The following is a 22,715-nucleotide window of genomic DNA, read 5'->3' as shown; positions in this document are numbered from 1 at the left end:
TTATTGAATACGATTTCACAAAACTTATTGAACCCTTAAAATAGGTGTATCTGAAAGTTTTATAAAGGAAATATATACAAATTAAGTGTAAGGCACTCACGGCTATGAAACTTTGGGCGATGGGAGAATGGATAGAGGATAGGAGAAGGTCATACCATCTAGGCGAGGATAGGAAACCTGGAAAGAATGGAAGAGGTTTCTGATCGGATACCTGCGACGGCACTTGAAGTCGAGTGCGAGGCACTGCTGCCAGAGGCACATTTTTGGATTGACAGAACTCGGGTATCGCAATCTTGAATTTAATGCTATACAGATGGATCAGAGCTAGAGTACAAAAAATTGTTCCGTCGTTTAGTAGACGATTTTCTATTCGTTTAACAAAACAGCTGTTAGAATTCCACTACAGGTCTCCCTGCTATGTTCGACTCGGTTATTCCGCAATGGTATGACCCAATTCGGATTTAAAAAGGTGCTCTCACGCAAACAGCTGCTAACAGCCGGCCAGGTATTAGTTTGTCAGATTTTTTTTGCATTCACTTTTTTATTATCTTCTTTATCGCATGTAATTGCAAAATTACGCATGATTACTGCAAAATCAAAATAAAAATAAAAAAATGTATTCAGCTGTTCGCATGACCTCATCTTATAAGTGCATCCTGAAGGAATAAACAGATTGATTGCATTGAAAAAAGCAGCAGCAGCTCTGCAAACCAAAGCCAAAAAATAAACTCGCGAAAGTGAGACAATTTTTAACTTTGACGACTAAAAATACTACTTCATGTATGACAGCACAGAATGACGCTCGCACCAGAGTTGAACATTTTTTAACTTTTCCGCATTGCTTTTGTGGGATTTATGTGCAGACGCTCATAAACAAAGCGAAATGATCATTCTGCGTGGTGTTCCAAGGCGGATTTAAAAAGGTGGTCTCACGCGAACAGCTGTTAACAGCCGGCAAGGTTTGACGGTATTAAGGTGTCAGATTTTTCTTTGTATTCTCTTTGTAGTTATCTACTTTCTCGCATATTCTCTGCTCATGTATACACACAAGCACTCATATTTCTTTGTTTGTGTTGGCAAAACGTTGATCAGTTTGATGACAAGATGGTGAATTGCACCATTTGAATTGTGGTTGTTGTACAAATGAGACCACCTTTCATTGCTTCGCAATGGTCTAGTTGAGTTTATTGCATTTCAATAATTTTCGAAAATGGTTATATGTGCCACAAAGTTGAAAGGCACTCTAAGATCTATGACAAAATACAACACTACAAGCTTTTCACAGGTTTGATTATTTCTATTCCAAAAATCCAGCTGTATTTTCATAATTCCCTCCAACCAATCAGTTTCAATTTAAGCAATTCATTACAAAAATTCAAGCATTAAAAATGATCAGCAGCATCTGTTCCCGTTTAACCATATTAATTTTTGGTACTTTGTATCCTGCTTATTATTCCTTTAAAGCAGTGCGTACCAAAACTGTGGATGAGTATATGAAATGGATGACGTACTGGATTGTGTTTGCAATCTTCACTGCTGCGGAAACATTTACTGATGTCTTTCTCACTTGGCTGCCATTCTATTACGAACTGAAGATTCTACTTATACTTTGGCTCTTGCCATCTATGGGAAATGGAAGCCCAGTGTTGTATAGAAAATGTTTGCATCCTTTTTTGAAAAAGCACGAATCTCGTATTGATCGTGCATTGGAGCAGATGCAAAACAGAGGTCAAGATATGATATTCCAATATGCTAGTGAAGCTGTTCTATTTCTTGGTAGAGGAATAATGGACATATTGTATAAGAATATGCCAAATGGGCTGCTAGGTTTAATGGCTAATAGTCATGGCGTTAATAATGATGATCGTACATCCCGAATGAGACCAGTAGCTAGTTCAACAATGCTTATCGAAGAACTAGATGATCCGCAACCCTCTACTTCATCTAATGGAAAATTGAGAAAGCGCAAGACTACACCTGGAAGAAAGACAACAAAAGATGTGGCCGGAGAAGCTAATACTGAACAGAACGATCAAAAAACAAAGCAAACACGTGGACGCGGCCGTAAAGCTCGCGATACAAAAGCGGAATATAATTTAGATATAAATTTAAACGAAAACTAGAGTTCCATTTACTTTTAGACTATTTATTTATTTATTTACATAAAGATATGTTCGGACGAAACCATAAAGGTATCTATACAAATCCGTTTTCCATTTAAATAAATTTGGTATGAATGGAAAGCTAAACGTCCTTATATTTTATATTCCTTTTATAATTAATTACCTCTGTTTTGTCATGTCTATCATGTAGTTATGTTTTTATAAATTTTAAATATTTATTTTTGTTTCCCTTAATAACTTGCCTTGTTTAGTCATAATCATTGTCTCTCTTACTGCGTAGATAAGAGCCCATTATTTTAATTCCGAACATTTGTATATTCAAGTTCCTAGAAAAATGTTTCATAATAAATCATAAACACAGTCCTAAATATATCAATTTCTTTTTAATTTTTTTAGGTATTAAAAATCCTACCAAAGAAAGTACAACTGTGTTGTAGAACAACAATTTTCAGAGCTTATCTCCTTACTAATAGCGGCTACAAAGTTTATCTATGCAGAATATGATAGGCCGACCTACATATTTGCACATTATTTCCAACTCAATGGGCGTATGAGTCCTCAATCAAGGTTAGCCACAAGAATAAACACTATTTGTAACCCACTTTTATATTGGTTTGTTATTTTCCAGATCAAGCTAGAAAAAATAATAGTTCTTGATGGAAGGGAACAAAACAATAAGTGCCAACTACGGAGGATATTATATTTTTCCTTGCATACAAATTTGTATGAGAGATTGAGACCGAAAGCAAAGATAAAATGGGCCTGTAAGGCTTTAGACATATCGAATATATTCCTCATATTAAGCAAGGTCCTGGAAAAAAACAAATAGAAGCAGGCAGGCATGATCCATCAATTTGTTAACATCAAGGCAGCTTTTAGCAACCGCGTGCAGAAAATCGTTAAAAAGAGAAGTACCTCTCCGAGTTTTCATGACAATATAAATCACAGTTATGGGTCGAAAAAAAAGAATCCGCCGAAGAATGGAAGCATCGAGACTCTTGGATGGTTCATAAAAATCAAGGAGAACAAACCTTCTATTGAAAATTCAATTTGAGAAAATATCTCTTAAAGTCGGTGTTAAAAAAAGTCGAAGGCGCACAGGACGGAAGCGTTGAAATTCGCTTGGAATTCCCTTCCTTCAGCATTGTAATCAACGAGTCTGTCATTGACCACCTAAGTAAGGTAAGTCAAGAATATTTAAGAATTTTAATATATCTAAGCTGTAAGATAAGTATTGGCGGTAGTTGTAAATATCTACAATCGATACAAGGGCTGTCCTACTGCGGCATACAGTTTGTAAATCTTTTAACTAGAACCCTAACTGTGGTACTTCCTTTTCGAACGCATATTCTACACAATTTGTTGTGACCTGTTCTTGTCCTGGCGCGGGATGGCCGGAATATTGAGGTCCGATCTGTGTGGTGTTCATTGCTGTCACGAGAAGCTTAGCTGCGAGCTACCGGGCTCTTCCACAGGTTGCAAATTTGCAATTTTTGCCCATCAACATTCCATTAAAGAATAGGGACAAACTTCTCACATATCAATGAGTGCATTCCGACTCAACTTTAAGCTCAATGATAAGGGGCCTCTTTATAGCGGAGTCTAAACGTCGTGCCGCATTGCGCACCTCTTTGGAGAGAAGTTTTTACATGGCATAGTTCCTCACAAATGTTGCCAGCGTTAGGAAGGGAAAAAACGCTGAAAATTTTTTCTGATTGTCTCGCCTGAGTTTGAACCCAGGCGTTCAGCGTCATAGCAGGACATGCTAGCCTCTGTGCTACGATGGCCTCAAACAGGTTGCGGATAGTATAATGCACCACACGGAGTAGCTGCAACGGCAGTCAGGGGTATTGCTGAGTGCCTATGATGCTCGATATGACAAGGTGAGTTATTGGCGACTTTTAATAATCAATAGCCAACTTGTTCCTGGGCCGATCGGTCCTTTGGACCGGAACGAGCTTGCGCACCTACAAGAGCTTGACGAGGATCGCCACCTCCACATGAAAATGTGGCTTCAACAACAACAACTTGCTTGTTGTGCCTTAAAAGGTGCTATTTTGAACAAGTTTCTTCCATTGTGTCCTTCAGTTTATGACCTTGAGCAATGAATTTTGGTATTATTTTTGTTATTATACTCACCACCAAAAGATGGAGGAATACTTATCTATTCATTCCGTTTGTAACACCTCGAAATATTGATCTGGGTCTTGATCTTCTTGACATTCTACGTCGTTCTAGCCATACCCGTCCGTCCGTCTGAGAAAATAATAAAAGCAGTCGAACGAATAAAGATGATATCCGCTTGAAATTTAGCTTAGCGACTACTTATTTATGTAGGTTGTTGTTTCTGTTCCTTGGTGGCATGTTCATGGGCAAAATTTGTATTTTTGTTGTTCTTGTTGTAGGAGTATGTTGTACAATACATTGAGGCGGCAGCTCTTGCCGATGAAGAATTATATCGGGTTAATCCGGTACGTACAACCGGCTGCCATGGGATTACTCTTTGTTAGTCTTTGGGGATTGCAAATCGGCCATATAGGCTCAGATTTTGATATAGCCCCCATATAAACCGATCCCCAGTTTTGATTTCTTGTTGTTGTAGTCACATGTCCACATGAGGAGGTGGCGATCTTCGTCTGGCACCTATAAGTAAGCAAGCTCGTTCCGATCCTTAAGTTCGCTAGCCGCGGGAACATGATGGCCATTGGATATTTAAAGGCGCCAACAACTCGCCTTGTCATGTCGAGCATCATAGGCACTCAGAATTTATGCAAGTGACGGTGCCGCCCGGCCTCTCACTGAGACTATTTGGCCCAAGGACTTCTGTTTTAACTTCCAACATCCGTGCACAGTATGATCCGAATCGACCTATAAACTGATATAGCCCCTATATAAGCCGATCTCCAGCTTTGACCAGAGATGGTGCCGCCCGGCCTCTCACTGAGACTCTCCGCTCGACACCGCTGATTATCCGCGACTGCAATTGCAGCTACTCCCTATGAAGCATTCCGCTATCCGCAATTTGTTGACCATCCCGGTAGCTCGCAGCTAAGCTTCTCGTGATAACAATAAACACAAGACAGATCGGAGGTAAAAGTTTCAGCCTGTGTGGTGCTCATAGCTGTTCCATGATTTCTTGAGACCCCAGCAGTCTATTTGGCTGAAATTTGGCACGAGGACTTCTGTTTTAACTTTCAACATTCGTACAGAGTATGATCCGAATCGGTCTATAAACTGATATAGCCCCTATATAAGCCGATTTCAAGTTTTGACTTCTTGGACCCTTAGAGACCTCATCCGATTTGACTGATATTTGGCCCAAGGACTTCTGTTCGGACTTCCATCATCCAAATCGGCTATGATCCGAATTGGTCTATGAATGTTATAGACCACATATAAACCGATGTCCGGATTTGTTTTCTTGAGCCCCTGAAGCTTCAGCTTTAATACGATTAGGCTCAAAAACTTCTTTACTATAACTTTCAGTATTCGTGCCAAATATGATCCGAATTGGTCTATATCCTGATTACAAAATACAAATTTTGCCCATGAACACTCCACTAAGGAACAGGGGCAAACTTCAAGTTTTTAGGCTCAATGATAAGGGGCCTCCTTTTTATAGCCGAGTCCGATCGGGGTGCCGCAGTGCGCCACCTCTTTGGAGAGAAGTTTTACATGGTATAATACCTCACAAATGTTGCCAGCATTAGGAGGGGAAAACCACCGCTGAAAAATTTTCTGATGGTCTCTCCAGGATTCGAACCCAGACGTTCAGCTTCATAGGCGGACATGCTACGGTGGCCTCTGATTAGGCCATTAAATAACGATACCCCGATATCAAGTCTCGAGACCACAGAAGACGCAATCAAATCCGATTTGATTTTATGGGTACCCAAGGCCCGGGCAAACTTAGTACGTTTTTTTTATTTTTCTGATTTTATTTACACCCACAGTGTAAATATAACTAAAGTGCGGTGAATTCTTGTTTTCTTAATATTTTCTACTATTTATAAATCTACATATAATGTTGACGATTTATTATAGAAAATCAACCAAAAAATGATTAGCAGCATTTGTTGCTGTTTAACGACATTGACTTTTGGTACTCTATATCCTGCTTATTTTGACTTGATCACTTTTAAATGCCACCAATATTAAGTGTAACCAAAACATCGTTGTTGTTTTTAATTTATACGAATTATACTTTCCCTATCCCAGACCACAATAATATAAAGATGTTTATCTTTATCAGAATAAGATTTTATATTTAGTTTTGTATATAAATTCTTATGCTTCTATTGGTTTACTTCTTTGATAATCAGACAGAGATGTCCATATATAACCGCCAGGTTTTGTGTCATATTCCATGGTATCGGGTAGAGGAAAAGGTGTTGTTCTATCGAGGTAATAATTGCTGGGAGCATGCATGACAAATTCCAAGCAAGACAGTTTGCGAGACAATTCTTCATCGGGTCCTGTTAAAAAAAAAATATTGAAAGGTTTATACAAAAATAAGCATAAAATAGAATATATAAAACGATATATATACGATATATATGTCCTCGAAAAAATTATTACCTATTAAATATGTGGCTGGATCAAAGCCATCCTTTGGATCTGGACTTTCTTGGGTGGGTATTAGCCATGTTAAGAAAGCAGATTTTTCCGCATAATTATCAATTAACAAGCCTCTTATTTGGGCATAATACACATTATTCTCACCATCTACCAGAGACACTATATCGCCGACTTGTAAATAGGAGCCCTATATGAAAAATAAAGAAAATTAATACTAATATAAAATCCCAAACCTCCTGTCTACTTTTACCTTATGAAACACACTTTCCACACAGTGTGTGGTAGCCTGAGCTTGTGGTGTCTTAAAAGGTACTCGTTTGAACAAGCTTCTTCGATTGCGGCCCTTAGTTTGTGATTTTGAACTACCACCTCCGCTATTATTTTTCTCACCATTGCCTCCATTGGAGGAGTTGCTTTGATTACTTGTAGATGCCTTAGCTTTGAAGCGTGTTGCTCTGGTACTTTTCCTAAGCCGTGAACATTTGTCCTCACTGTTGTTAACATTCGGTTCCCGCTTTTCATCTTTTACATCCTTGGTTGGCTTTTTTGTTTTGTCCTCGGTTCCAGTGTTTTCCAATGCTGCTGCTTTATTTTCTTCCTCCTTGTCCTTTGCAGCATTTTCACGCAACTCAAAACAGGACAAACATATTTGCCCATTTTCAACGGTTCGCCAAAGCAGGGACTCTGTCTTCTTGCAATCTACGCATACCGGATTGGCTTTTGGTGGCATTACAAATGTAAATGGTTACTATTAATTGGGTTAAATGTTTCAAATTATTAAAATATAATTTGGAACCACACAAGCAAAGTGAATTTGTTTTGATTTTTTTAATCTTCTTCTTATTAATTTCCGCTATTCACTGAACAAAAATACAATGTCAGGGTATGGAAATATCGTAGTAGTAAACCAATGAATTTTAGTGAAATATTAGATGCGTTTTAATTGATCAGCTGGGTATTCAGCGGATTCACCAGGCATGCAAAGCGAAACAATTAAAGCAAACAGCTGAGTACGATTTTTTCTCGTGGAGTTCACTATCTGTCAACGAGATTTCATAACGTTCGATTGTGTGTGTGCTTTATTATTAAGTACTACAACACACACAAGCAAAGTAAAATGGCGCTAACGAGTAACATACTCAAAATCAGAGTTGCACTAATCAGATAGTTGACAGAAAGTGCACTCAATTTTTTGTTGTTGGCTAACTGCTCATACCTGTTAAATTTGTCTTGGATACAACCACTGGGGCAGAAATTCCCACTCATGTGTCAAACTTTTGTACACTTTAAAAATGACATTCTTGTTTTTATTTGCGTTGCCACGTACACCAGCCAAAAAATTAAAGAGATTGTGATTATTAACGTATAAACTGTAAATTAAAACATTAAAAATGTGAAAAATAACCAAATTTTGAAAACCCAAATTTTTTGACATAAGAGTGTATTTGGATACTACTCTGAAATTGCTTATTTCATAAGCTGGGCAAGTCACTTAACCTTCTTAAGTGAACACTGTTCTTAACACAACCAAAGAAACTTGCGCTCGTGTGCAATTGAGCTGAGAGAAAGAGAAATATAAACAAAGAGAACGTACAAAAAATGGAGTGGTTTGCTGTGAATGTAAAAATACAATTGACATCTTATACCGTCAAACTAACCAGCAGTTAGCGTGAGACCAACGTTTTAATACCACCTTGCCAGGTATATAACATTGTGTTTACTGAGTGTATTTAGTCCTTAAGGGTTGGTACTCTATTCGGCTTTTCACATGAACAACTATCAAACTCCATATGCAAAGATCGTATCAGCTCATGGTGAAACAATTCAAGATGGTCTCATTTGTACAGCAACCACAAATCATATGGTGCAATTCGCCATTTTGCCAATAGATACAACGAAATTCGTGTGCGTGTGTGTATACGTGTGCTTACATGACCAGAGAATATGCGCGAAAGAAGATAGCAACAAAGAGAATGCAAAAAAAAATCTGAAATCTTAACACCGTCAGCTGTTTGCTTGAGACCACCTTTTTAAATTCGCCTTGGTATCAGCCAGGATTCACTGAATAAGGTTAAGCCAAGCGATTCGTCGACATACAATGACAGTACTTGCCATTGAGGATGTCAAATTATTCCAAGATATATTCATTTACAGGTAGTGGCAGTTGGCCACCAACAAAATATTGAGTGCACTATCTGTCAAAATCCGCGATTAGTGCAAATCTTATTTTGAGTATGTTACTAGTTCGCGCAATTTTTCGTTGTTTATGTGTGGAACTATTAAATACACACACATAACATAAACGCGTTGACAGATAGTGCACTTCGCGAAAAAAAAAATACTCAGCTGTTGACGGTACACTACCTGGTAATTATGTCATGGTGTTACCCCATCCAGAGGTGGGAATTTAGACAGCGACACTTTCTATTTATGAGTCAACAGTAACAGAGTTTTGTCTTTCTACTCGTACATAGGGTTCGTCCCCAAAAATGTTATCATCGCCTTACACCTTCACTTCTTCTTTCACTTCACTTCTTTGTTGATATCCATTATGATTCTTCTTTGTTGATATCCATTTTGATTTTGTTTCATATAAACTTTTGAAAGTTCGCTGTAATAATTCTGGTGTGCCAACATTATTATTGCGCTCTCTATATCCAAGAAGTTCCTCATAGTGTTATCCTCTTCAATATAACTATATTGAATATTGGGTACTGCCCACACTTTAGGTATGTTCGCATACTTTTCCAGTATAAATGTGAAGAAGAGTAAGAACAGCCTTAATTGTCTTTTGCTATTTTTTTGAACAAAACAGCTGGGTTTCAAAAAACATCTGTTCGATGCTGCACATTGCTGCTGGGTAAAAAAAAAAACAAAAAGAAATTGGCAAGATCGTAATTACCAAGGATTCACTTCATGTCAGATACCCTGTAGACCCCATGCAACTCAACCTTCTGAATTGGCGTCAACATAATCTTCTTCGAAGATCGTTGATTGAAAATTTGTTGCATTCAATTTGTTCTTAGTTAAACATCAATCAATTCGATTTTTTTAATATTTGTTTTTATTGTTTATAACTTATGTTATTGTTAATTATGTATGGTTTCTTATAAGTTTTGTAAATGTTTTCTTTTTGTTTTTGTTCAATGTTTTTTGTTATATTTTCGTTTTTGTAGTGATCTCCTTAGGTGTGGATCGTTTTAAGCAAAGTGAAATATAACATAATTTTTTAGTAAGCATTTGAACAGATGCCATGATCCATTTTTTTGTTTGTTTTTTTTTATCATATTTTTTTTTGGTAAATATTTGCCATTGTTACAAAAAACATTGAATGTTTAAATATGTTACTAATGTACACGAGAGTACATGCATATACATTTTCATATAAAATTAAAAAAAAAAAAATTAAATATTTTTAAAACTAATAATAACTAAATGAGTAGTTTACAAATAAATACACTGGTATGGGTTTGCGTATGAAAACAAAAGTTAACCAAAAAGCCAATAATGTCTTCAGTAGAAGGTAAAGGAATACTTTTTTTGTTTTTGCATTATCTTAATAGGACACACAAAAATAAGGGGTTTTAAAATAACAATAAACTTATATATGCATTCAAGGAAAAATACTATGTATAATTAGTTGTGTTTTCGCTATGCCGACTATTTTTATTCTTTGAGAAAAAAAATTTTAATCCGGTTTTTTAGTCTTGTCATATTTATATCAGCTGTATTCTTAAAACAAAATCACCTGATTTTGACATATGATATAGACAAGAACCAGAAAAAAAATCTTACTACTCGTCATTGCCATCGGTGACTAAGACAAGAGTGTGACTTATAACGAAAACACTACTATTATTGTTACTATATCAAATTCATAAGTCTTAAATATCAACAGAAATAGGTAACCTATTAAATAATTTTTTTGTGGCTGTATGCGCTGGTAATTGACGTTAATTAGCCGTCGCATCTGTTTTCCATCCACATCAAATATCAACAGTTAAATAGACATTTAAGTTTAATGTTTAAGTGAGGATTTTTGCATGATTTTTTGATTTGAGTCAAGGTACACATAAGAAGGTAGTGTAAAATTTTAATACGAAAGAAATCGAGATTATGTAGTTTAGACCATTGTATAGTTAGGAATGTAGAGTCACTTGTACGGCAACAAAATAATTTACGATACAATTCCGTTACGATAGGGTATGGTCTAATGAAAAGGTAGCGTCATTAGCACAACAACAAAAATCTACCCCCAACGAAACTATCTTGATTGGCAAATGCCATAAATGCAAATGTCAAAGTGGTTTCAAAAATTAAAGTTGTTTTACAATTTATCTTTTTCAAATGTGTTTTAAAGTTGTATTTTCATCATTATAGCACTAACTGTAGAAAAAAAATCACCTCCATGTTAACAAGCATTTGAAATTAAGATTTATTGCAAAATCAAAATAAAAAAAATTTACTCAGCTGTTTGCATGGCCGTACCTTATAGGTGCATCTGTCAAATTGACATTCTGGTTTTTATTTGCATTGCTATGTGTAGCAGCGAAATGATTACAAGATTTGTAATTAGAAACGCATCAATTATAAATTAAAACATTAAAAATTTGGAGAAAAAAACAAAATGTGTAAAAACTGAAAATCTAAATAAACCTTTTTCAGAGGAATTTGGATGCAACTCTGAAATCGGAAAATTTCATAGGCTGGGCTGGTGACTCTACCTTCTTAATGGTACAATGGTTAGACAACTGTCAACTGTCTGTGTTTACTGTATTTACTATACTGGCCATTGAGAATGTCTGTCAACTTGTTCTTTGTTTCATAATTTATTTATATATTTTTTTAATTTGTTGCATTTTTAATCGAGCTTTTTTTAACAACTTCAATTTTTCATTCGACCTTTCAACTTTTGGTTTTTGGCAAGTTACGTAACTATGGTCTTGCATTTGAATTCCCTGAAACCAAAATGAATCCTCGTCACTACATTCTTAAGTGTACCCTGCCCTTAAATAGTTTTTTTTATATCTAATGAGAAGGGGATTTTTTGTATTCAAAAATATGTTCTGTATAAATTTATGCATGTGGGTGTATGATTTCCAAGGAGTTTGTTGTTTCTCTTCATGGTTGTTTTGTATGTCCTTGTAATTTTAAAAATTTGTTCTTAAACCTGACAATACTTTAAAATGTTTTCCATTTTTTTTTTCATTATAACAAAAATGTTCCTACATATGTCCAATCTATTCCACATCGTGAAAACGCAGAATAGCACGTCCTGGAATTTCTGAGTTGCATAGCTTCTGTATAACTTCAGCTGCTTGTTCGCAAGGGAAAACCGAATGTGGAGGTGGTTCGATTTTCTTATCTGCTACCAAATCGACAAGTTCTCGCAATTGCTCTACTGTGCCTGTCGAGATTGGTATAATCTGTTGTTGATATTCCACGGAGAGACGTGAGAACTTTGGTAATAGTTTCTCGGCCACTTCATCGCTGATTAAAACAACCCCACCCTTGTTGAGACAGTGCATGGAACGATGAAGACTGCGTGAGGTGGTGCCAAAATCAATGACAACATCCACAGGACCACCGCAGACATTTTTGGTGCGTTCAATAAGTTGGGGCTCATAGAGACATTCGTTCCACTGAACAACACTGACACTGCAAGAAAAAAAGATAGGTTAAAAAAAAATAAAATATTTCTGGCCATAAAGGCAAAAAAGAAAATGAGCGTTGTTTTCGAGTATCGCGTTGGAAAATGCAACTCTGCTAACAAAGCTCACAAAAGCAACGCGCAAAAGTAAAACAATTTTTAACGTTGACGACTTAAAACACTACTTTACGCACGGCAAAACAGAATGACGCCCGATTTCAGTCGTCAAAGTTGAAAATTCTTTAACTTTTGGGCGTTGCTTTTGTGGCATTTGTTTGCAGAGTCGCATTTTTCAAGGCTACGATCAAAGCCTAGTACTGACTTTGACTTTTCGGCCGAAAAACTGTCAAAACGTACTTTAAAAAAAATGGTGACGAAGAAAATACGAACACATTCCGTAGAAATGGTACTGAATTCTATAAGTAAAATAGTAGCGACATGTTGCTGGGCCAGCACAAATTTCGCTTCAATTAAATGCCAATGTAATTAATAGCTCACGCAATGGGAGCGAATCAACTCTGTTTCAATGATGTTGTCTTTTTTGTGTGTTGTTGTTTGACTTTTGATATTGTGTTCTGGCAATGAAAAGAGTCGGTCGGATTTCGCAATAATTTAATAGGCATTTTCGCTGCGAATGAAGTTAGTTCTTAGGAGCTGTCACAACACAAAGGAAGTTTTCGTTGCCATAAAAAATGCGTCGATATATTCGAAGCAAATTTTTCGGTTTGCTTTGTGTTACATGGTGAGCTTGAAAGCATTGGACATTTATTTTTGGTTTCATTACAAGAAATCTATTGATTTTATAATTTTTTCCACCACGCAATCGATTTATTTCTACCAAATAACGCTTAATTTTGATAAATGAGTATTTTATCAACGAAACGTGTGGCAGATTGGCCAAACGAATACATAGTTTTTTTGTCAGCATGTGTTTGCTACCGAAAATTTCTCATGAGGTGCATCCTGGGCCTTATTCACAAAACTTAATGAAGCTTTAACCTTAATACTGACTTCGATTTTTTGCTCGAACAAGTGTCAAAACGCATTATAAAAAATGGTGACGAAGAAAATGCGAAAACATTCCTTAGATGTGTCAAGATAAATCGATACCGGTATGTGCAGTTGTGCAACAATTAAAATCGATGCATCGATAATTTGTGTGTCGGAGTATGGCCCCAATCCAGTCCCTGTCTCCATCTTGGAGCTATCTATAAAGACCTAGCGAATTCCGAGAACACCCCACCCTTGGCGAGTTCCCCTTAACCTTCTGACTACATTATCTCCGCAGTTTGCGTTGATAGCCCTGTCAGCGAGCATACAGTCACACATGTTTTGATATAGCTGTCATATAAATCGATCTTTGATCTTAACTTCTTGAGCCACTAGAGGGCGCAATTCTTATCCGATTTGGATGAAATTTTCCCGACGTGTTTTGTTATGACTTCTAACAACTAGGCTAAGTATGGTTTAAATCGGTCCATAACCTGATATAGCTGCCATATAAGCCAATATGTCGACTTGACTTCTTAAGCCACTAGAGGGCGCAATTCTTCTCCAACATTTAATTCAATTATGGTCCGAATCGGATCATAACTTGATGTAGCTTCAATAGCATAGCAATTCTTTTCTTTGATCTTTTGTTTGCCTAAAAAGAATACCGGGAAGAAAACTCGACAAATGCGATCCATGGTGGAGGGTATAAAATATTCGGTCCGGCCGAACATACCACGCTTTTAGTTGTTCATTTTCAATTTTTTTATATGAAGTTTGACGGTTGTTTTCGTGAAAAGCCGACTAGATAAATAAACCCTTAAAACAGGTTTATTTGACAGTTCAAATCTACATTAAGTTAAGTGAATACTGGTGTTCTTCTAGGGTGAAGTTATAGAACTGGCAAAAAAATATCGTGTCAACTTACTTTTTGATCTCTGTGGCCAAACGGAAACCCTCATCTCGTAGACTTGCCACAGTTACATCTATATAATTATTGGCCCCAGTCGAGGCAAAATGATACGAAGCAATGCGAACGGCCCACAAAGCCAAACCTCCAGTGCCTACAATTAAAATCTTGCATTTCTTATTGGCTTCCTCAGTTGGGCGTTTTTTCAACATTTCCGTAACAACTTCTTGGGCCTTGAAGACTGCATTCATGGCCAATAGGGCGCCAGTGGGTAACATAGCGGCCACAGTGATGGGCAAAGAATCTGGTATGGGTACAACATATTTCAAATCTGGCACAACAAGCAACTCAGCATAACCTGCAGGAGCCTCATCGAAGGGATAGACAATGACGCGTTGTCCAATGCGTAGACCAGAATTATTTTCCTCTGTCACTTTACTGCCCAGCGATTCAATTACTCCTGCCACTTCGAAACCGGGAAAGAATGAACCTTCACGTACGCCCGCATGGGCGGGTGAAGATTGTGATGTAATTGAGGGACAATAATCACTCAAATCCGAGGATACCGATGACATGCTCGTAATAGAGGCGGAACGATCACGGCGACGATAACAGGCACCAGCGCAAACAATTTTGATGCGGGCCCCATGTTCTGGGGTATCTTCGATGGGTACAAAGAAATTGAAGACGCAATTTTTAACCTGAGCTCCAGGCGACTCAATTGACACTTGACGGCAGAGTTTGTTCATGTTGAATGACTTTTTACTTTCGCTGGGCGATGGGGGAAGGGAGTTTTTTTCGTTTACAGCGTCTGGGGCTGCTGCAACAGTGGCCAAAGGAGCAGTTGCTCTGTAATGAAAAAAAAAGAGAAATTCGATTAGGCAATGGTGCGATACACCACTTTTAATACTTAAAAAAACACTCTCTTTATTTACACCTTTTGTCTGAAATGACGTAACTGTATATGTATATGTATTTCGAAAAATATATTATTTTGTTTTGTCATTTTTTGAATTTAATTATTCCAGTTATTTAATAAAAATTCTGTAATTAAAGCCAATGCTAGAGATAAAGTAGATTGTAATAGTCGTCTGTACTTAAACAGTTTACCACGTGCATATAAAACAGCAATTATTGAAAAATTACTTTTGTCATAGTCATTTGCAGCACAATGTTTAAATCGCTTGTAATTGAATTTGCAAATGGCTGTTATAATAAAGACCTATACATAAGAGTGGATTGAAAACAAACGTAAAAAAATACTGAAAAAGTCCAAGACATGTAATGAAATTTGATTCTTGAAAGATCGGTTTGCGATTGAAGCCTTAACTGTGTGATAAAAAGCCTTCTCTTTAAAATATGCCTTACAATGATGGTATACTCATAAATGCAGCCTGCTCTTAGTAACAGATTGATAACCATTAAAGTTCGTGCAAATTCGAACCCAGGCTTTAAGCGCGTTAGAGATATATGCATGATATAATGTCCAGGTAGCATACAACAAACAGCTGTATGCTGTTTTTCACCAAGTGCACTATCTGTCAACGAGTTTTGGTTGTGTGTGTGCATTATAGTTAAGAACCGTAGCACACACAACAACCAACAACACAAAGAATGGCGTGAACTATTAATAAACACAAAACAGAGTTGCACTAGTCACAGATTTTGACTCAATAATTTGATGTTGAGCAACTGCTCTTACCTTTAGATTAATATGTCTTGGATATATGTATACCAGATCAAAAAATAACCGTTATTTTCAAATTTTGTGAGTTACCTAAGTTTGATTATCGTATTTTTTGTGTTATGTTGGTACATATATCTTTTATATATGTTGGTAATATCAGCCATTTTGGATTGTCAGTCTGTTTTTGACAGATAAAAAGGTTAGTCTGTTTTGGTGTGCTTCTTGATTTATTACTATTCGAACAAATGGATCAAAGAATCTGTATTAATTTTTGGTGTAACCAAAAAGCGCGTTTCAGAAGTGTTTCGAGGATTGAAGACAACGCGAAAATGGAGAAAATATTAGAGGGGGATTGCTTTGAAGGGGACAAGTCTGACTGATCATGAAATCTTGCACGAAATTTGATTTTAGGTCATAGGCACGGGTTACGGCTAGATATGGTAACATTCGTAAGTTTAGGTACTAAAAAGTACGAAATGGTGCATATTTGCTTAGTACAAACGGAAAGGGCTAGAATTATGTTTGGTGAAAAATTTTTTGAAAATCTTACCGAAAGTGGGAGAAATAGTACGTTTAGCGCCGCAATTGGTACTTTTTTTGTAAATTGAGCTGGAGCTGAGGAGGAATTTGGGAACATAGGTACACCATGGCAACCCAAATTGGTTGATTATAAGATTTTTTTGGAAATTTGTAAATTTAGGTACTAAAAAAAGTACCAAATGGTTGAAATTTGTACAGAACGGATCGACATCATAAGGGTGAAATGAAACAAGTATGAGCGTGGTAAGTTCGGCCGGGCCGAATCTTATATACCCTCCACCATGGGTCGGTTTTGTCGAATTCTTTGCTCGGTATCACTTTTTAGGCAAACAAAGAATAATGAATAAGAACCTTATGCTAATTGAGCTATATCAAGTTATAGTCTGATTCGGGCCATAAATGGATTGAGTGCTGAACATTGTGGAATTTATTGTGTAATATTGCAGTTCATTCGGATAAGAATTGAGCCTTGTAGAGGCTCAAGAAGCAAAATTGGGAGATCGGTTTATATGGGAGCTGTCATGGGAGAAGCAGTTGTACAAAATTTTTGCCCAATCAGAGGTTCAAGAAGTCAAGATCTCAGATCGGTTTATATGGCAACTATATCAGGTTATGTACCGATTTCCGTCATACTTATCACAGTTATTGGAAGTCATAACATAACACCTTATGAAAAATTTCAGTCAAATCGGAAGAGAATTGCGCCCTCCAGCGGCTCAAGAAGTCGAGATCCAAGATCGGTTTATATGGCATTTATAGCAGGTTATGAACCGATTTGAACCATACTTTGCACAGTTGTAGGAAGTGATAACCAAAACAACTCGTGCAAAATTACAGTCAAATCCGATAAAAATAGCGCTCTCTAAAAACTAAAGAAGTCAAGACCCCAGATCGGTTTATATGGCAGTTATATCAGGTTATGAACCGATTTGAACCATACGTAGCATAGTTGTTGGAAGTGATTCCAAAACACCAGTTGTAAAATTTCAGTCAAATCGGACGAGAATTACGCCCTCTAGAGGCTCAAGAAGTCAAGACCCAAGATTGGTTTATATGGCAGCTGTATCAAAACATGGACCGATTTTGCCCATTTACAATCCTAAACGACCTACACTAATAAAAAGTATTTGTGCAAAATTTCAAGCGCCTAGCTTTACTCCTTTGAAAGTTACCGTGCTTTCGACAGACAAAGGGACGGACATGACTAAATCGATTTAAAATGACATGACGATCAAAAATATATATATTGGGTTGCCCAAAAAGTAATTGATTTTTCATAAGTCGGCGTTGACAAATTTTTTCACAGCTTGTGAATCTGTAATTGCATTCTTTCTTCTTTCAGTTATCAGCTGTTACTTTTAGCTTGCTTTAGAAAAAAAATGTAAAAAAAGTATATTTGATTAAAGTTCATTCTAAGTTTGCAGGAGAATGAAGGATATAAAAATAGTACTGGTAATAGGAGAAAACGTACATTTAGCACCGCACTTTCTTTACAGGTGTAGCTAGAGGTCTGAAATTTGGCATATAGGTACAACTAGAAAAAATATGATGGGTGATCTATTCACAATTCGTACATTTTGGTACCAAAATTGTAACCATTTGATACTTTTCGTACAGATGCAGCTGGAGTTCCGAAATTTGGCATGCAGTTACAACTAAACAAAATGTGATGGCTGCCTAAATAATCTTTTAAAAGTTCGTACATTTTGGTACCAAAAAAGTGCAAAATAGTACGAAATAGATTAGCTACGCATACACCGCGGGGGGACAGCTAGAACTAAGTAATTTGACAAACATTATCGTAGTCTTGACAAAAATACGACATGTGGAAGAAAACTTACTAATTGTGGCGCAATTGGTACCTTCTAAGCATATATTGGCAGACTAGAAGATATTTTTTACTCGTACATTTAAGTACTCAAACGTACAAAAAGGTACTTTCTTTACTTTGGTATACACGCATGACATAATTACCGTTCACACTAGTTGAAATTTTAGGGAAATTTAATTTTTTCACACTCCAACGTAAATGTTATGATGGACTATTGTTAAAATGTATTTCTTCTTGCTTTATGTGTAAAATTTTTTGGGCTTTATAATTTTTTTTTGGAAAAAATTTTATTTTTATTTATATTTGTGCTCACATGCTTTGAACGACTCGTTTTTGTGGTAAACGAGTCGTTTTTCCCTTATAAATTGTAAAGGAAAAACGCGTCGTTTTCAGAGCATTATAAAGGGAAAACGAGTTGTTTGCTCAAGAAGCTTTGGTCTGAACAAAGTATTATAAACTGAGTGACTACACAGGTTTTCGGGAGTCCTACACTAAAACGGGGTATTTAAAACGGGGGTTAGCGAAGCGGACCACCGGGACGCCAGTTTTTGCTTTTTTGGTCTGACACTTATGTTGATTACCTTCTTCAATACCGACTGCTTATTATTTTTATGGAAACCTAGATATGATTTTACCGCCACATTATAAATCGACCCTCCCCAATGTAAATGCATACTTAACTATATAAATATTTAAGTTTATTTATTCTGTTTGGTTTTATAGGCAATCATTTGGTAATTAGCAACATCTTTATGCAATATTCCTGTGGTTGGCAACCAAATGTATGGTTAGTTATTTTGAATTTTGAGCGCAGTATGCACCTCTGGCGAAATTTTCGATACCATAAGAAATGCATTGACATATGCTAAACGAAATTTTCGTTACCGGTACCGTTCGCTAGAGGTGCATACTAGGCCATAAATGATTTTTTTTGCGTAACAGGGTGACATAGTAGTCATTGGAGAATTTTTTTCTTGCAACTACGACTGAAAATTTATGTTTTAAAAGCTCCATGCAACATGAAATAGAGCTAATTGAAAATAAAACGATTATTTATAGGGCATATGTACTTTATCGATGTTTGTCGCCATCTTGTATTGTACACAACTATTTGTCAGTGGCGACATAAATGCCTTGGCTGCAATCGGAAATTTCGCTAGAGGTTCACACCCAGCTTTAAACTTGAAAACATTGAAAAAAATTAAATTTGCAAATAAACATGGTATTCCACACTTGAAACAAATGGTTCGCTTTAAGTATCAATTGGTCTGTTTACGTACTTTTCAATTGGAAAGTTGCTCCCTTTATATTGCATTACACAGCTGTTTTACATATATGTACATAAGTTTATCCAGTGTGCAAGTATTCAAACTGTTAGCAAATAAAGCGCGCAAACGACACTAGGTAATATTTTGGGCGAATTTTTAATAACGAGAACTAAGCTAATCTGTTGTACAACCCCTAGATGGGTTAAAATTTTTCCACGAATAGAAACAGGGGAGACTTGAATCCCATATCAATAACTTCTTTCCGATTCATGTTCTGATAAGGCACCTAATATTTATAGCTTCCACACATAAGCCGTAATCGTTTATTATTTCATGCCCTTAAGGTGTTTCAAGTTCAGTAAACCACGAAAGAAGATCATTGGCAAGACGTGGCTCCACTCATGTCCTCCAGCTTTGACCCATCCGTGTTACATGATCTTCCAGATGGTAATATCGGAGTTCGGACAATCTAAGACTGTGCCAATCCAATTTTGTGCTACCTATCCAAAGTTTTTGAAAAGTTCATACATGAACAAATATCCGATATATCTAGGGTGAATCGTTGTAAACTGATATGCAACCAGGTTTGCGCACTGACCACATTTATATCTCCACCTTGATCGCAAAAAGCGACATCGATGACAACGAGGTCTGCTTTCTGGTTCTCCTTGACCACACAAAGGCCTTCAACTCCGTGGATCACTGTAACTTGTGCTTTAAAATCCGTCGATTTTTAAATTTTTCGGCTACATCAAAATGTCATACCTTACGAATCGGGTCACAATCGGTATTAACGAAGTCCACAGTATCTAGACAACTAATTGTAAGCACAACATTTACTAAATAAGATTGCGGAAAGCAATCAGCCGACCAAGGCGTATATATAAGGAACACACGTGAAATTCCTCAACCGATATCTTCTTCACTCGGCAACTCTAGGTTCATTGTGATCGCTTTAGAAACGTCAAAACGGGTAAAAGCGTGGTAAGTTTGGCCGGGTCGAATCTTGGGAACCCAGCACCTCCATGGTGCTAAAAATGCAAAATAAATTAGGTTGTGGAGCATAATTTTATTCTACATACCAAACTTCTGTCAAACCAGCAAAAATTAAAGGTTCTAGAAACCGAACAAGGATGATCGAGAGACCGGTTTATATGGGAGCTATATCTAAATCTCAACTGATGTAACCTATTTGCAATCCCCAACGACCTACATCGATATTAAGTATCTGTGCAAAATTTCAAGCGGCTAGCTTAACGCGTTCGACCTCTATCATGATTTCGACAGACAGACGGACATGGCTAGATCGATTCAGAACGACGAGACGATCAAGAAGAATATATATACATTATGGGGTCTTAGACGAATATTTCGAGGTGTTACAAACGGAATGACTAGATTAGTATACCCTAATCCTATGGTGGTGGGTATAAAAAGCGCAAAAGACAGGTAACATTAACGGCAGTGCGGTGCCAGCCAGGAAGAGATCGTCCCTATAACCATAATGGAAGCTAATCGGACTGACGAAGTTTCCTTCTTGCATATTAAGCCTCCACAGTAGCAAATAATGGTGAGTGTACTATGTGCCTGCAGAGAATCCTGATAAAAAAGGGTTTTCGATTTTCACGATATTTTTTCGTGATTACTTTTTTTAGATAATAGATTTTGGAGCAATAAACTTGCTGATTTCTTTCATTTGGGCATTCCCTCATAACTTATGAAACAATTTTAACAAAACTATTATGTTATCATTGAGATTTTTGCAGTCTTTCAATGAAATAACCGCGAAAAACATGTGTGTTTCAACGGTGAAAAACGAGCATAGTACCAACAGGGGCATGAAAAAACCTCATTGAGTAATGCTGTTTTTGTTGACAGAATTTTCCATTTGAAATATCTAGATTGCAATGAAATTTATCTATTATTGTTTATATAAAATATTCCCTTTCACTTCTATCATAAATATGCATGGCTTTTTTCAATTGATAATCGTAAATTATTTATCATCATAGCATTTATTTACTGCCAAATCATTTATTATTAAACATTGCCCGGTGATTGATTAGAACCGAATCTAACAAAACAAAATAAGAGACCATTTAAACCTTAAGAAAAAGCTTAAGGTTTTTTTTTTATGAAATTATATTATATATATATATATATATAAGAGTGTATGTACAAAATAATGTCCCAAGAAAAGAAATTTTTTGAAACGCATACCCTATTTTTTCCTTTTGATCCCAATAAGAACAATATAAAATATTATGGAGATCGATTAACGATAACCCATGTCGCCACGTCGTCCAAAGTTGGATATAGTGTAGAGCTGGCAAACTATCGATAATCGCAACATTCGATATTCTCGATAGTTGTAATAATAAATAAAACCAAGATTAATAAAGTCAGTTGGAAGTCTTGAGAAATATCATTGTTCAAAATGTTAGACTAATCGGATGAAAATTGCGGCCTCTATAGGGGCAATGTATCTTAAAGAAGCATTCAGTGTCAGATTGCTTAATTTTGCAAAAAATTGAACGTTAGCGATAGTATTCATCGGAAAAATATCAATCGTTATTCAGTCAAAAAACTAAATATCGATAGCGCCATGGATATTTTGCAGGTTCTAATGTTGTGCTTTCTTAGGTATATAATATTGGTTGCCCAAAAAGTAATTGCGGATTTTTCATATAGTCGGCGTTGACAAATTTTTTCACATCTTGTGACTCTGTAATAGCAAAAAGTGTAAAAAAAGTATATTTGATTAAAGTTCATTCTAAGTTTTATTAAAAATGCATTTACTTTCTTTTAAAAAATCCGCAATTACTTTTTGGGAAACCCAATAGTTGAGTATTGATCGGATAACCAATCCGCACCAGAAAGGATATGCGGACAGAGGGACATGGCTTAGCTGAATCAGCAGAAATTTATGAGTCGAAGTACACATTTTATCACAGCCATAGTAGTAGAGCTGGCTAACTATCGATAATTGCAACATTCGATATTTTCGATAGTTTTAATAATAAAAACCGATAGTGTCGATACTATAATTTTCCATCACCTATATTTCAAACGAAAATGAGAAGTAAAAATCTGGAGATCGATTTATATTGAGCAATATCAATTCACAAACCAAATAAA

General features: G+C 36.4%; 3 protein-coding genes across 5 annotated transcripts in view; 1 reads left to right on the top strand and 2 right to left on the bottom strand.

Moving 5' to 3' along the window:
• Positions 1-1,303: 1,303 nt before the first annotated feature.
• Positions 1,304-2,438, top strand: LOC106091553 (receptor expression-enhancing protein 1-like). The gene has a single exon (XM_013258105.2). It carries the CDS (start codon positions 1,389-1,391, stop codon positions 2,121-2,123), a length of 735 nt encoding a protein of 244 aa, XP_013113559.2. The 5' UTR covers positions 1,304-1,388; the 3' UTR covers positions 2,124-2,438.
• A 3,923-nt stretch (positions 2,439-6,361) lies between these two features.
• LOC106091360 (GATA zinc finger domain-containing protein 1) lies at positions 6,362-7,564 on the bottom strand. The gene is made up of 3 exons (XM_013257857.2): positions 6,952-7,564; positions 6,702-6,888; positions 6,362-6,598 (listed from the first exon to the last, which is right to left on the bottom strand). The coding sequence occupies exons 1-3, from the start codon at positions 7,429-7,431 to the stop codon at positions 6,411-6,413; spliced, it is 855 nt and encodes a 284-aa protein (XP_013113311.2). The 5' UTR covers positions 7,432-7,564; the 3' UTR covers positions 6,362-6,410.
• Positions 7,565-11,550: 3,986 nt separating this feature from the next.
• LOC106091764 (quinone oxidoreductase) overlaps positions 11,551-22,715 on the bottom strand; it is a 51,903-nt gene continuing 40,738 nt past the window's right edge. For all 3 annotated transcript variants that reach the window (XM_013258429.2, XM_013258421.2, XM_013258410.2), the window contains exons 2-3: positions 14,270-15,100; positions 11,551-12,359 (exon numbers count right to left, since the gene is read on the bottom strand). In XM_013258429.2, the coding sequence (XP_013113883.2) occupies positions 11,942-12,359; positions 14,270-15,000 (1,149 nt within the window). In that variant the 5' untranslated portion in view covers positions 15,001-15,100 and the 3' untranslated portion in view covers positions 11,551-11,941. The remainder of the gene's footprint in view (positions 12,360-14,269; positions 15,101-22,715) is intronic.

This window comes from Stomoxys calcitrans, chromosome 5 (assembly GCF_963082655.1).
Source record: "Stomoxys calcitrans chromosome 5, idStoCalc2.1, whole genome shotgun sequence".
Lineage (NCBI taxonomy): Eukaryota > Metazoa > Arthropoda > Insecta > Diptera > Muscidae > Stomoxys > Stomoxys calcitrans.
This window is presented reverse-complemented; position numbering and strand designations above follow the sequence as displayed.

What these genes read in the sequence shown, in the direction of transcription:
- LOC106091553 (XM_013258105.2), top strand. Translation starts at nt 1,389, where the DNA reads ATGATCAGCAGCATCTGTTCCCGTTTAACCATATTAATTTTTGGTACT.
- LOC106091360 (XM_013257857.2), bottom strand. Translation starts at nt 7,431, where the DNA reads ATGCCACCAAAAGCCAATCCGGTATGCGTAGATTGCAAGAAGACAGAG. An exon ending in TGGAAAGTGTGTTTCATAAG is followed by an intron (nt 6,889 to 6,951) that starts GTAAAAGTAGAC and finishes TTTTTCATATAG; the next exon opens with GGCTCCTATTTACAAGTCGG. An exon ending in TCCAGCCACATATTTAATAG is followed by an intron (nt 6,599 to 6,701) that starts GTAATAATTTTT and finishes TTTTTTTAACAG; the next exon opens with GACCCGATGAAGAATTGTCT.